This window comes from Phocoena phocoena, chromosome 1 (genome assembly GCF_963924675.1).
Source record: "Phocoena phocoena chromosome 1, mPhoPho1.1, whole genome shotgun sequence".
Taxonomy (NCBI): domain Eukaryota; kingdom Metazoa; phylum Chordata; class Mammalia; order Artiodactyla; family Phocoenidae; genus Phocoena; species Phocoena phocoena.
Window position 1 is genome coordinate 128286347 of NC_089219.1, and position 15656 is coordinate 128302002.

The following is a 15656-nucleotide window of genomic DNA, read 5'->3' on the forward strand; positions in this document are numbered from 1 at the left end:
CACATGATAGCTGTATGGTGCATTAACAGTGTTCATTATGTACATAAAGGTAGCATATTTCTTCTTTTCTAAAATTTATTCAAGTATAGTTGATTTACAGTAGTGTTAATTTCTGCGGTACAGAAAAGTGATTCCGTTATACATATACATACAATCTTTTCATATTATTTTCCATTATGGTTTATCACAGGATATTGAATACAGTAGGACCTTGTTGTTTATCCATTCTGTATTTAATAGTTTGCATCTGCTAACCCCAAACTCCCAGTTCACCCCCCCCACTCCCCTCCCCCTTGGCAACCATGAGTCTGTCCTCTATGTCTGTGAGTCTGTTTCATATCATGTTTATTTAACGTACGAAGTTTCGAGTTTAAAATCGATTCCCTGGAAAAATTAAAAAACAGCATGGTCAGTGTTTTCTTTTTTGTAGTTTATAGGGTTCAGTTGTTAGAATTTTCTTTTTTTAATGTATGTTCTATTTTATTTATTTTCTGTATACTCTATTTATTTATTTATTTTTGGCTGCCTTGGGTCTTTGTTGCTGCGTGCGGGCTTTCTCTAGTTGTGGCGAGCGGGGGCTACTCTTCATTGTGGTTCCCAGGCTTCTCATTGCGGTGGCTTCTCTTGTTGCAGAGCATGGGCTCTAGGTGCGCGGGCTTCAGTAGTTGTGGTGCATGGGCTCAGTAGTTGTAGCTCATGGGCTTAGTTGCTCCGCGGCATGTGGGATCTTCCTGGACCAGGGCTTGAACCCGTGTCCCGTGCATCGGCAGGTGGATTCTTAACCACTGCGCCACCAGGGAAGCCCAGAAGCGTGGAGTCTTAACCACCGGACTGCCAGGGAAGTCCCAGTTATTAGAATTTTTAAAGCATCTGTTCAGTGGCTTGATAGTTAATTTTAGTATAATTTATACATTGGGTTATGTTGCAGGTGTGTGGCTTAGTTTTAATTTTTTCATTTTAAAATAGAAAATAATAATTCAAGATCCCGTTAATTCCTATTGTCTTTTTATTTTGTTTTAAGAATAAAATAGTTACTAAGAAAGTTGATGTTACTGATCTTTAGTTGCAGCTCGACATGGATTGCAGAGTCTTGGAAAAGTTGGTATTTCACGGCGTATGCCTCCACCTGCTAACCTCCCAAGTCTCAAAGCGGAAAACAAAGGCAATGATCCTAATGTGAACATTGTACCTAAAGATGGCACAGGATGGGCATCAAAACAAGAGCAACACGAAGAAGAAAAGTGAGTCAGAGTCTGTTAAAGAATGAAATCATTCCCCTTTCTTTGTGGGAACTTATGTTTGAGTTCGTTACGTGCTAGGTGTTGTGCTATGCCCTTTTTTATATAGTCAACTTTTGTGTTTTATAGTCAACTTTTGTGTAATTTTTCCTATGTGTGGGTTTAGTGGCAGTATTTTTATGTGTCAGGGTAGAACAGTTGACAGAATTGCTAATCACAGTTTTCCTTGTATCATACACTGTCGGGCTCCCTCCTATCCCATCCTCACCAAATCAGGCATTCTCTTTCTAAAATGATTTAAGAGTTGATTCTGTTAACTACTTTTCATGAAGCTAAGAGTTTCTGTCTGCCTGATTCATTGAAACTATACCTGATGCACATCATAGGTGCTCAGGTAATATTATTTGAATGAATAAAGAATTCACAAGAAAGCTGGCGTGGAATTAGTAATATCCCGCTTAATCATCATTCATTCAATAAATACTTAGCATTCTGTGTCATGGATTATTCAGGGCTCTTGGTTTATTAAATGACCAATCTAAGTAGTGGTAGTTTTTAAAAATAAGACAAGAACATGAGTATTTAATGCTTTTTGCCTATATCTGTTACTAAATTTCTATATTCTGGTTTGGGGAGCTTTATATAATAAATACAACTGCTTGGGTGAAGCTTACTAAAGACTTATTGTTCTCTACTTCTTAGTTGTTATAGAATTCTTTTATAGTAGCAAGTCAGTTTTAGGTCTAAGTATACCAGAAATATATTGCATTTCTTAAGCCTGTTAACTGCCTTTTTCATTTTTAAGCTTTAACTCATTACAAGAATTGAATAAAACTGTAGACCCCTTTAAAACACCTTTTACTCGTGGGGATGCATCAGGCAGGTTGCTGTTACCTCTTTTGATTAACAGTAACATGTACAGTGGTGAAACTGTTGACTGCCAAATGGAGAGCTTGCTTGGCCTTAGCCCCTGGTTAATCCCACCAATCCAGACTGTATGTATGACTATAATGTTATTCCTAATTATAAATGTTCACTTCTTCAAAACAAATTTTTGGTAGCTATGTTCAATAATGAGTGCTTCTTTTTTATCTTTCTTTCTTTCTCTTCTTTCCTTCCTTCCTTCTTCCCCTGTTCCCCTCCTCCCTCCCTCCCTTCCTCCCCTTTTCTTTCCAAAGTTAAAAACAAAGCTGTTATCTCATTGGTTTATTCATGGGTAGAAATGAAAGGGGACAAAATTTAAAGGAATGTTGCAGAGGGAAAACATGGTGGCGTGCATCTGAGTAAATATGTAGCCAAAATAATTTGTATACAAATTTAGCTTAAATGCAATATTTATTTTATTTAAACATATAATATCTGAAATAATGGATTCATATTTTTTTTAAGAGCACCAGAAGTTCCACCAGCACAACCAAAACCTGGGGTTGCAGCTCCCCCAGAAGTAGCACCTGCTCCCAAATCATGGGCCAGTAACAAGCAAGGTGGGCAAGGAGATGGTAAGTGGACATTAGCTGGGGAAACTGGTTAGGCTTGATAGTTACTGAACAGCCATGCAGGAGATAAGGGGCGAATTATGGTGTTTTGGCAGGGGTAGAGAACACTGTCAAAAGATATTATCAGGCCCTGAAAAAAAGGGTCTTGTAAAAATTCTCTTGGGCAACTTAAGTTTCAGTGTTAAGAGCCATGTATGAGCCAATAATAGGGATTAAAGAAGGAGTCTTTAAGGTACCTTGTGCCCCACATTACTCTGTCTTTACCCTACATGACCAGAAAAAATCTTGTGCCTTCAGCTCTGAGACATAAAAGTACCCAGACGTTATGTTGATTGCTAGAAACCATATTATTTTCCATCTGTGCCCCTAAACCTCTTCTGTTTCAAATATGCTGTTCACGATTTCCGTGGTAGAGAAGACCTAGAGAGTAGCCATAAAGCACAGTAGCTGTAATACTTCCCTCCCTACTAGAAATGATTGGAATCCCCAACAAAACTTAATTTTCCCACTTGCAAAACATATCTATAAAACATTGTATGGAAAAACCCATCTGGGCCCTCAAGCTAATAAAATCAGCTCTTTTAAATTTATGGAAGTATAAAAATAAATAGGCGGGCAGGTAGGTAGATAGGTGAATGAGTGAATAGTGAGGTGCAGTCAGTATCTCCACAATAAATTAAAATGAAGCATTTTAGTCTCACCATGATACTTGTAGTGTTGATTCATAAATTCTATTTTAGCAATATTATTTGAACTGATTCTTAGAGTTATTTATTAGTAAAGGAATTTTACTTATGTTGAAAATGAAAGGAGTCATAATAAAAGAGAAACAGAAGTGAAATTCTCCTTACTTTCCTCATTATCTTTAATGAGTCCACTGGAACAATGTCTGGCAGATTCCTTTCTTAGATTTTTATTTCCTCATGGCTGTTCATTAACTTTCCAAGGGATTCTAATTCTAGATAAATTTTAAAGTTTTATGGATACAAACAGTCATCATTGAAATGTGGAATAAATTATCAAAAAAAGACAGAGAGCTCTATCCTGGGAGGGTTTTTGAATTATCTTCAGTATAAAAGTTACATGTAATGTTTTTTTTAAAATATCCATAGGAATCCAGGTGAATAGTCATTTTCAGCAAGAATTTCCCAGCCTGCAGGCAGCTGGGGATCAAGAAAAAAAAGAAAAAGAATCAATCGATGACAGCTATGGACCTGGACCCAGTTTACGCCCACCAAGTAAGAATACTTTCTGTTTAATAAAAATACAGAATGAGATTATATTTGTGTTTTATCTTGTGATATAACCTCCTGTCTGCTATTGTTGTATGTATGATGACTCACCTAGTTTGAAAAGGCAGATAGTAACTGTAGTTGCTTGCCACTCAAGTATGGTTTTTACATGAACAGCATCAGTTTAACTTGAGAACTTGTTGGAAGTATATGTCTTGGGCCTCACACCCAACCTACTAAATCAAAAGTCAGCATTTTAACAAGATGCCTAGGTGACTTGTTTGCACATGAATATTTGGTCATTTTTACAATAGTAAAATTTTTTAGCACACATCCCCAATATGCAAATACTTGTTTATAATTTATATCCATTCGTTTGCTTTCTGTTAATATTCTGAAATCAAACCAAGGAACCAGTCAATTTGGATAGTAAGAGATACTCGTATTATGTACATTATAAAGCAGAAACTAAAAATAGAAATATAAAATCTTTGAGAGATTTTAAAACATCTTATTAATTATATTGGATTCATAGTGTTGTCACCAAATATCTCAAAGAACCCTGTACCATGTACAGGGAAGTTCCTATTTACAGTAATGATTACAAATCCATGTTTTTGATAACCTAATACATTTTCTATCTCTTTGGCTCATTTCTTGCCAGGTCTGGGTAAATCACCTTTTTTAATTTTTATTTTTAATTACTGTAATGCCGTTGATGAGTTTGTATTAGGAATAGATGTGTCAGCTCCACTGTTCTCTTGTTTAGTTTCTTTTCACCAGTTACCTGTTGCTGTGTAACAAATTTGGCAGCTTAAAAAGACAAACTGAACTGGGCTTACCATTTCACACAGTATCTGAGGGTCAGGAATCTGGGAGCCACTTAGCTGGGGGTTCTAGCTCAGGTTTTGTTGGTTCTCTGCCAACAGAATTGCAGTGAAACTGTCATCTGATGCTGACTTGACTAGGGCTGCCGTTTTAAGCTCTCTTATGGTGGCTCATTTGTATGTGGGCGGCTCACAATGGATTTCCTCAGAAAAAATAAGGAGGGACAGACAGACATCTCTCACCCGAGATGGAACCCCTAGGCTTTCATAGCCTGTTCTTAGAGAAGACAGCCAACACTCCTGCCTTATTCTACAGGTTACACAGACCAATCCTGGTACACTGCTGAGAGGGGACTACACAGGGTGTGAATAGCAGGAGGTAGAGACCATTCGAACCAAACAAGGTTTCCTTGTAAAACCATTTATCTCTTTTATTTGGTTAAGTGTAGTTGAATTAGGTAATGCAGTCACTAAATCTGCTCACTTGGGCACATGTAACTAGCAATAGTAGACTGAAAATGAATGAGAGCATGCATCACTGTCAATCCTTCTGGGTTATGGAACTCCCTCTGCCCTTCTTCAGGACACCTCAGGTATAACAGTGATTTTAATCTCTGTATCAAAAATTGGTGAAGCTTAATAGGGAAGTTCTAATATTTTCTTCCCTGACCCCAGTATTTGCTTTTGGTGGTACCCTCTGAGGCAGGGGTCCCCAACCCTTGGGCTGCAGACCAGTACCAGTCCACAGCCTGTTAGGAACCAGGCCACACAGCAGGAGGTGAGCGGCTGGCGAGTGAGGAAGCTTCATCTGGCGCTCCCCATCACTCGCATTACCACCTGAACCATTACCCCCCTCCCCACGTTCGTGGAAAAATTGTCTTCCATGAAACCGGTCCCTGGTGGCAAAAAGGTTGGGGACCGCTGCTCTGAGGTACATCCTCTCTGCTTTGGAAGCCACTGCTCTTGACTACCTAAACACCTTCAAAGTCTAAATTTCTAGTACAGCCTAGATTAGACTTTCACTATTCCTTCACTATGCTTACTTGCTTAACTTCTCTTGAAATGTGCCTAGTTTGGTTTCACTCTGTTCCATTTTCAGATTTTTTTCTTATTTTTTCTCTCTCTTCATACCAGATGTTGCTTGTTGGAGAGATGGTGGTAAATCTGCTAGTTCGCCTTTAACATCTGACCAAGATGAAAAGTCTGGCCAGGATGAAAGCACAGCTGGAACATCAGAGCAAAATGATATCCTCAAAGTGGTGGAAAAGAGGATAGCTTGTGGTCCTCCACAGGCTAAACTGAATGGACAACAGCCTGCCCTTGCTTCCCAATACAGAGCTATGATGCCTTCTTACGTGAGTATTGTTGAATCAGCAAGTGGTTAAATAAGAGGTTTTGGATCTGGATTCCAAGGAAAGAATTGGAATGGGAAAAAGTTGAAGTCTTTATTTTCATTAACATCTAACTAAAAATTAAAATTTTCTTTGATTATGAATTTAGGAATCAAATCACAGAAAGTATCAGCAGTACCCATGTTTTATCCTTAGGGATCATAGGTATTTTCATGTCACATTACATTGTTTTTAGGTATTGCAAATATTGTTTATACTCAGCATTCCTTCAAAATAGTTATTAGTGTTATTTAATGAAGCACATACATTACTGTATCACAAATTTGTTTTTTAAATATTGTGGTAACAGAATTTTAGTATAATTGTTTCCTTAGTAATACTATGTTTTTAATTATACATTTAAAAACATTTCTGTGAGAAGAGGTCCGTAAGATTTATCAGACTGCCAGAGGGGTTGTTCATGGCACAAGAAAAGGTTAATACCTGCTTTAGTTCTAAAGTTTTTATTAGTATACCTTGAATTTTTTTAAAAAACTTTTTATAATGGAATATTTTTAACATTCAAAAATAGAAATGATAAAAAAAAAGCGTGAGCTTTCTTCAATGGTTATCGATTTGTGGTCCATCTTTTTTACCTGTTTCTCACCACCTGGGATTACTAAAATCCTAGATATATCATCTCATCCATATATATTTTAGGTTATATTTTAAAAGATAAAGACTAGGGGAACATCCACAGTGCCGTTACCACACTGAAAAAGAAATTCTTGTTTATTTATTTATTTTTTGGCTGCGTGGGGTCTTCGTTGCTGCGTGCGGGCTTTCTCTAGTTGTGGTGAGCGGGAGCTACTCTTTGTTGAGGTGCATGGGCTTCTCATTGCAGTGGCTTCTCTTATTGTGGAACACAGGCTCTAGGCTTGTGGGCTTCAGTAGTTGCGGCATGTGAGCTCAGTAGTTGTGGCATGTGAACTCAGTAGTTGTGGCTTGCAGGCTCTAGAGCGCAGGCTCAGTAATTGTGGCACACAGGCTTAATTGCTCCGCGGCATGTGGGATCTTCTTGGACCAGGGATCGAACCTGTGTCCCCTGCATTGGCAGGTGGATTCTTAACCACTGTGCCACCAGGGAAGTCCCTGAAAATTCTTTTTAAAATACCAAGTCAATATTCTAGTTTCCCTGATTATCTCATAATTAGGATCCAGGTAACATCTATTCTTGAGATGGTGTATATTTTTCTTAGTAATCTTCTTACCTATGGGTACCTCTTTTCCTTTATCGCTTGTTTTCTTTGGAGCATACCTATTACAATTTATTTGTTTTCCTGTACAGTTTCTCATAGTCTGGATTTTGCTGATTCCATCTTTGTAATTTCATTTAATATATACTTCTGAGGGGAATTCCCTGGCGGTCCAGTGGTTAAGACTCCATACTCACAATACAGGCACGGGTTCGATCCCTGGTCAGGGAACTAAGATCCTGCATGCCACACGGTGCAGCCAAAAAGAAAAAAGAAACAAAACTTAATAGTGGTTGCTTCTTGGGCAGGGGAAATTTAAAAAATAAACAAATATATATATATACACTCACACACACATATATATACTTTTGACCCCCATATTTCCTATAAATCAGTAGTTAGATTTGGTGCCCTCATTTGTTCGTTTGCTCTCAGTCTACTGTGAAATTATATGGCAAGTTACATGTGCTCAAGTAAATAACTTTACATTTTTTGAGAAAACCATTAATCTCAAAGGAAAGAACAATCTAGTCCATACATTTATTTTTCTTATGACTTAACTCCTAAGTAGTCAAGGTCTAACCATATTTTCTATTTTTTCTTTGTGTCATTATTACTTAACCATTCTAAGGTAGAGGGAAATAAATTATTAAATACAATTACTTGTTAAATATTTTCTTAAAAATTTGGGGTGTATGATAAAACAGTCTTATGTGCTAACCTGACCTTGAATAATGATTTGCATCCAAATACTTGTCTCCTAAGATTTTTCAAATTGTGCTTCCAAGGACCCCTGCCTGAATTTCCGGGCGTAGGGGTGGAATGGGATAAGGGGGAAGGTAAGAGGGGAGACCAAGTGAGCTTTGTTCCCAATTTCATCAATGAGTTTATTCAAATAAAATGTTTCACTAAACAAAAACATTTAAAACACCATTATTATGTGTTGAGAACTTATAGTTGTTTCTGCATTTTTTTTTTTTTTCTGGTTGTGTTGGGTCTTCGTTGCTGCGCGCAGGCTTTCTCTAGTTGCACGAGCATGGGCTACTCTGTTGCAGTGTGTGGGCTTCTAATTGCGGTGGCTTCTCGTTGTGGAGCACAGGCTCTAGGCGTGTGGGCTTCAGTAGTTGTGGCATGCGTGTCCTAGAGCACATGGGCTTCAGTAGTTGCGGCGTGCAGGCTCAGTAGTTGCAGTGTACGGGCTCTAGGGCACGCAGGCTTCAGTAGTTGTGGCTCTCAGGCTCTAAAAAGTTGGGGTGTATGCAACTCTAGTGCAGGCTCAGTAGTTGTGGCGCACGGCTTAGTTGCTCTGTGGCATGTGGGATCTTCCAAGACTAGGAATCAAACCCATGTGCCCTGCATTGGCAGGCGGATTCTTAACCACTGCTTCTTGTTGCGGAGCACAGGCTCTAGGCACGGGCTTCAGTAGTTGCGGTACGTGGGCCCTAGAGTGCATGGATTTCAGTAGTTGCGGCGTGCGGGCTCTAGGGCACGCAGGCTTCAGTAGTTGTGGCTCACACGCTCTAAAAAGTTGGGGTGTATGCAACTCTAGTGCAGGCTCAGTAGTTGTGACAGATGGGCTTAGTTGCTCTGTGGCATGTGGGATCTTCCAGGACTAGGAATCAAACCCGTGTCCCTTGCATTGGCAGGCGGATTCTTAACCACTGCACCACCAGGGGAGTCCCCTGTTTATGCAGTTTTTGTGGCAAATTCCTAAATTTCAAAATTTATTAATACCACATGAAATTAATATCTATGCCTAAATAATCAGAAAGATCTAATGCAACTTATCCTATGAACATTTGCCTCCAATATTGTATTTGCTAATTTCAGTGTAAAGTGTGATGCAACCGAAAATTCTCCAGTGTTCCCCAAACAAAAAGCGTCTCCTGTTGTGTTTCAGCTGTTGCTTATCTTAATTAACTTTTGCTCCAACCCTGCTTAGAAATTTCTTATTTACACAGCACAATCATATAAACATAGCCTTTCTTCTAGTATAAAGTAATTCCCTCATCAGTTTTTTTTAAGAAAAACTATTTCAGGATATAAATTATGTATTTAAGATAATACAATTTCATTTTTTTAAACATAATTTAACCTGGATATCAGCAAATAGTAAATAATCAAGCACTCCTTGACACTTCTTCCCTTCCAAATCATAGGATGAATCCTTTGGTGTTATTATTTGTCTTCATAATCTTAGAATTCTCCTAAAGTCAGATTCTCAAAGCCAAGTTCCCGTGGAGAGCATCATCTTTGGGCCTCTGTATATAATTACTATCTGTGTAATGACTCAGAATCCACCTATGCCCCACCCATAGAAAATCTCTCTGTTAGCTCCCTACCCACTTCCTCCTTCAACTCTGTTGGGTTATGGACTATCCTTTTATCTGAACTGAGTTCCTCTTTATCAGCAAATCTGCAAATCTACTCTTGCATTAGGATGAGGTCTCACATTATATCATTTCAAGTATTGATATTTGAACTTGGTTAAGAAACTGAAGTTTTCTGGGGTGCATGCATGTCGTCGTTTTTACTTTTTCATTTCAGTACACAGTCATTTTTATGTAACTTAATTAATGGGATAACAGAAGTTCTTAATAAGATGTGTCCTAGTTATTACCTGTATTTGTAATGACTTGGTGGAGGCAGTAGATATTTAAATGGCTTGTTATTGAGGGTGAATGATCATCTATACCAGTAGATAAAATTAGTTATTGACAGTACTGTTTATTTTAATCATTTCTATAAATTATAATTTCAGGCTTAGTCAGGGTGATCTTTTTTTTAAAAAAATAACTGGGTAGCTAGATTTTATCAATTTTTGTTTCTTTTATACAGATGTTTCAGCAGTATCCAAGGATGGCCTATCCTCCTTTACATGGTCCCATGAGGTTTCCACCTTCTTTAACTGAAACAAACAAGTAAGACTATTAAATGATTAAAGTTTGCAGGGTATATGTATACTTGTGAAGATTTTCTGGAGGTTGAGTGGATTATGGGGATTTATTATTCTGTACTCAAGGTGCATTTGCCATTAACAAGTAATTGGCTAACTTTTGTAAGACAGAACAAAAATACTTTATTCTTCTAAAACTTTAAATCAGCTGACATAAAATTCTAAAAACTGAAAATTGTGGCCCCAAAAATGGATGTTACTTGTTTACTCCTCCTTCCTTCCATGATGTTGATAACACCCATTCTCTTTTTTTTTGCTTAGTGTATTTTGAGATTAGTTTTAGCCATATCATCCTTTAACATATATTTGTTTTATTTTAGATGTTTGAAAACTTTGCTATTAAATATCTGCGTAAGAAATATAATTATGTATTGTCTTAAATTTCTTTGTTAATTTTATAATCTCTTCATACATGTCAGGTGCAAAATATTTTGTATATCACGGTATAGAAAACTAATGCTGAATTGAAATGAACTAAATTCCAATCTTTTAATATTTTCCTAATTTAGTGTCATTAAAACTTAGTATCCTTTTCTCTCATAACCTGTCACTGGTTAGAGGCCTTCGAGGAAGAGGCCCACCTCCTTCATGGGCCTCTGAGCCTGAACGCCCCTCCATCCTTAGTGCATCAGAACTGAAGGAGCTTGATAAATTTGATAACCTAGATGCTGAAGCTGATGAAGGTTGGGCAGGTAAGAGGCAAGATTAATTAAGCACTTTTAGTTTTTAGATGCTTTGAAACAGTCAATCTGAGTTCTCCTTAATTTAATAGGTGCTCAGATGGAAGTAGATTATACAGAACAGCTGAATTTCAGTGATGATGATGAGCAGGGAAGTAGTAGTCCTAAAGAAAACAACAGGTAAGTTGTGATATCTCTTACTAATAATAGTATGAATTTGTTGATGTGACATGAGCCATTTACGCAGAGAGGTTTCATTAACAGGTATTTGTTCCCTGCTTATAGAATTTCTACATTCTACTCCAAGGAGTTTTACTGAGTGGGAAGGCGATTAATGAGCCAAATTTTAAAAGTACAGATAATCAAGGAATTAAGAGTTTGATGTTTCTAAAGAAAATACATATTTTTAAAAAGAAGCTATTTAGATGCTTGCCATCTAATTGGAAATATTTTGAGAAACCGTATTTGGGACCATTTAAAACTTTTTACTTACTTGACCTGAGCCATATTTATAAAATTGGAGAAAAATTACTTGGGTTACAACAGCTGCTTCAAGTCTTTGATTTTTTAAACTTAGCAAGGAGCTATAAGGTCTTTGAAAATAGGAGCTTTTTCTCTTTTTTTCTGGAATATAGGGGCATCAGAGTCAGGAATATATGGGTTATGTAACATAAAAATTGGGCTCTTAAGATAAACAGGAGTTTGCATGCACATATTGGTATAATTTTTCAGCCATAGTGTTATAATACACTGCTGTTTCGTGATCAGTTGTGAGATGCCTACTAAAATACTGTAGTTTGATTTCTCTTTTCCATTAAATCAGAACAAATTAGAATACATTAATTAATTAATTATCTGGAATATTAGTTGTGTTCAGATGAGAGTTTTGGGTGGGGGTAATAGAAAATGATGGAATCATATTGTGTGTCAAGTGTGAGTGTCCGTATTTGATAAGTACTATATCGCATCTTGTATCTTGTGGTGATAATCTGGCCAAGCCCAGGCCCCATCACATTATAGATATATAGTATATATTTCTTGAATGAATAAATTAGCACTGCTAGGTTACAACACCATCTCATTCCTTGATACATTTTCCCCCTGAAATTGTATGGAAATAATGTCTTTTTTACATTGAGAAAATGCATTTACTTATGGTACATTCTGTTCACTCTATTTTTTATTTCACCTGGATTTTGATTCTTCAGTGAGGATCAAGGTTCAAAAGCCTCTGTAAACACTGAAAACCGAAAAGAAGCAGATGAAGTTTTCAACACTAAGTCATCTTCTCAGATACCTGCCCATCCATCAGTAGTAAAAGGTCCCTATGGGAAAGGACCTCCACTTAATCAGGTTTGTTGGACTCATGGAGATTCTTGTCACTGCAGACAAGTGACAAGGATGAATTAATCATAATCATAGAGTTAGTTGGAAAAAGACCTAGGAAATGGGAACTATATATTTTTTCTTAAATAGCTCTAGACCTAAACCATGATTTTATTGCATACCAACAGGAATTATCAATGCAGTAGCTAAAATTATCAAGTAGAAACTAAAGTTTCACTCTTCCTTCTTAGAGCAGCTTGGGCATGTCAGAGTGGAGGGATAAATTGTTTTTCCAAACTAACATAACTGAAGTGCTTTATAGTTTACTGAATGCTTTGTAAATCTTAGTTAGTATTCATGTGTGAAATTGTATGTTATCTGAGTAGGGAAATCACACTAGGGAGTAGAGAAATCTATGTAGTCTGAGCCATTTTGAAGAATGTTGTTAAAAAGGGGGAAGTATGTGGGCAACAGATACACTTGATCCTACCTCAGTGATGTAGCAAGAACTGCACTGCAAAGTGAGAATTTAACAGGGCTATCTTACAGAGAGCCTACTTAAGTAATTCATAGTATACTCAGCATGTATTTGTTGAATTCATACCAAACAGATGGAGGAATCGGTGCCTTCAGGGAGGTAAAAGTAAGTAGCTAACAGTGCCGTGATAGGGTGCACATGGTTCTTAGAAAATTCTATGTAAAACATTTCGCAAAAGACTTGATACTTGAAGCAGGAATTAGCCAGTAAACAGAGGGAAGAGGGTGATTCCAAGCAGTGGGAACATGTTCAGGGTAGAGAAGTATAGTAAAGCATGGCCTAATCAAGAAGTCCCCAACAGTTTGACATGGGAGAGGAGTAAGAGAGCTATGTAAGAACTAGTAGTTGTTAAGTCTTGTATGCTATACAAGAGGTTTGAATTTTATTCTTAAGGCATTGGTTAGCCATTGGAAAATAAATTTGTGAATTCTGGAAAAGAAGGATTTTTAAAGTAATTTTTAAATAAAATCTGTCTTTTGTGTGACTTTTAACTTACTGGCATAATGGGGAATGATAAAAGGATAGAAAAATATAGACCATATCTTGATGTTTTGATTTGCATGCGTGTGACACTGATATGTGTAATAACAAGTGAATAGTCTATATATATCTGTTTCCAATGTTTTAGATGTTTCTTTTCCTTATATAAATTTGAAAGGTTTAGTTTGCCATTAGAAAAAATATTGGGTTTATGTAAATAAAAATTTGAAATTAGAGGCATACTTCTTCACAGCCAGATTACCTGGGCTAAAATTCTAGAATTTGTACACTAAGATTCTACTCTTAACAAAGTTAATTTGAGATTGTAACCTTAATTAAAGTGGCTGAGTGATTGTATAGAACATAAAGTTATTTTGTAGAGACTGATGTACTTTTATTTAAAAAGAGAAAAGGATAAAGATGTTTTACTTTTTGCAGTCTTTTGGTCTCACTGGAAAACATTGCAGTCAGAAATATTTCAAGTAGATATTTTTTATCTTACTTTGTAAAAATCCTTTTCTTTATAATAGGAACGTGGACTATCTTCACACTTGCCACCACCTCCAAAGTTGCTTGCACAGCAGGTAAATTTTAACTAAATGCTTGTTAATGGTCTGTGTGTATTATTCGCCCTATTTGTTTTAATGGAAACGTCCTCTGTTTCTTATTTATAATTTTTATGAAACAGTTGTTGACTTTACCTTGTAGCTCCTGCACGTCTTCCTCTTTAGCCTGTCCCTCTTCCTTCTCAGCTGATAAGCATATTCCTAATTTTTCTAAGAAAATAAGAAGCAGCTCTTCTTCCCATTTGAGTACCCTTCCTGGTCTGACTTCTTTCATGTTGCCCTTGCTCCTGAGGATGACCCTTCTACTTGTTCTCTGGATCCCATCTTCTGTCAGTTACCAGTAATATTCTCTCTCATCTTTAAAAAAAAGTTTTAAACACCAACCCTTCTTTAACTCCCACTACACTCCATTTCCCCAGTTTCCTACCTGTATCTCTGTTCCCCTTCATGGCAAAATTGTTTTAGTGAGCTGTTCACACTTACTGGCTTCAGTTTGTCTCTCATTAACCCTCTCAAGTTATGCTTTCATCTCCCCACTATACCTTTGAAACTGTTAGTATCAAGGTTAGTAATGACTGTTGCATCTTGCCAAATACAGTTCTCTTGTATTCATTTACTTAATCTCAGCAGCAGTTGACATAGTTAATCTTTTCATCCCTCCATCCTTCTTAAAACTTTTTGAAAACTTGCTTTTAAGACATCATACTGTTTTGTTCTCTTTTTTAAATTTATATTCCTTTTGGACCTCCTATACTTAAACCTTTGGGTGTCAGAGGGCTCAGGGCTGTGTTCTCATTTCCTTTTCTAACTATATTCTTTCCCTGGGGGATCATCTGATGGCACTCAGTAAGTATCTTGAGCCCTTAAAGCTCTATCCTGACTTCGAAAGTTATGTATTCAACAATTGGCTCAGCATTTCCACTTGTATCTCTGGTAGATATCTGACAGTTAATAGTCCAAACCATAACAATCCCCACCCACACTTAGGCAGTTCGGCTACTGTCTTCCCTATCTTAGATAACGACATTGCTGAGGTTAAAACATGGAAGTCACTCTTAAATCTTTCTTCTTTTTTACCTTACATCCAACCTAATCTATCAGCAAATTGTCACCTCTACCTTTAGAATATATTCCTATACTGAGTACTTGCTGCCACCAGATATATTTCATTTGGACTTAACAGGTCGTCTTGTTTTCCTGTCTTGCTGCTTTCTCACCCACTACGTTCACCCCGAATTCTCCTATAGCAGATACAACTTTAAATATGTATATATTTATATATCTTATATTACATGTATATGTTTTACATATACACACATACACACACACACATACATACATACACTAGGTCAGTTATTCCTTGCTCAGGTTCTTTTCATGGTCTTTAAATTTTCTGTCTCCTTTTCTGATTTCATCTACTTTTCTCCCTCTCTGTTCTTACCACACAGGCTTTATTGCTCTTGTTTTAATTTTACCCTCAAGACATTTTATTTGCTGTTGCCTCTAAGCAGAAGACTCTTTCCGAGGTTCTTGCTGTGATCGAGTTCTTTGCTCAGGTGTTAACAATGCACAGGCCTCCCTGATCACTGTACAATGACAGTGCACATACCATCACCATCACTGTCATCTCCACCAGTCATTTTCCTTTTAACCACTGAATGCTCTTTGTAGCATTTCTATACACATAGAAACTAAAACTAAAACATCTAGCAGAAAATGTAGAAGAAAGT

General features: G+C 37.0%; 1 protein-coding gene across 2 annotated transcripts in view; it reads left to right on the plus strand.

Annotated features, from left to right (window-relative positions):
- PRRC2C (proline rich coiled-coil 2C) overlaps positions 1 to 15656 on the plus strand; it is a 97760-nt gene that overhangs the window by 28047 nt on the left and 54057 nt on the right. For both annotated transcript variants that reach the window (XM_065889397.1, XM_065889388.1), the window contains exons 3-11: positions 1064 to 1241; positions 2628 to 2737; positions 3847 to 3972; positions 5928 to 6148; positions 10219 to 10301; positions 10895 to 11028; positions 11109 to 11196; positions 12225 to 12369; positions 13891 to 13944. In XM_065889397.1, coding sequence (XP_065745469.1) covers positions 1064 to 1241; positions 2628 to 2737; positions 3847 to 3972; positions 5928 to 6148; positions 10219 to 10301; positions 10895 to 11028; positions 11109 to 11196; positions 12225 to 12369; positions 13891 to 13944 — 1139 coding nt within the window. The remainder of the gene's footprint in view (positions 1 to 1063; positions 1242 to 2627; positions 2738 to 3846; positions 3973 to 5927; positions 6149 to 10218; positions 10302 to 10894; positions 11029 to 11108; positions 11197 to 12224; positions 12370 to 13890; positions 13945 to 15656) is intronic.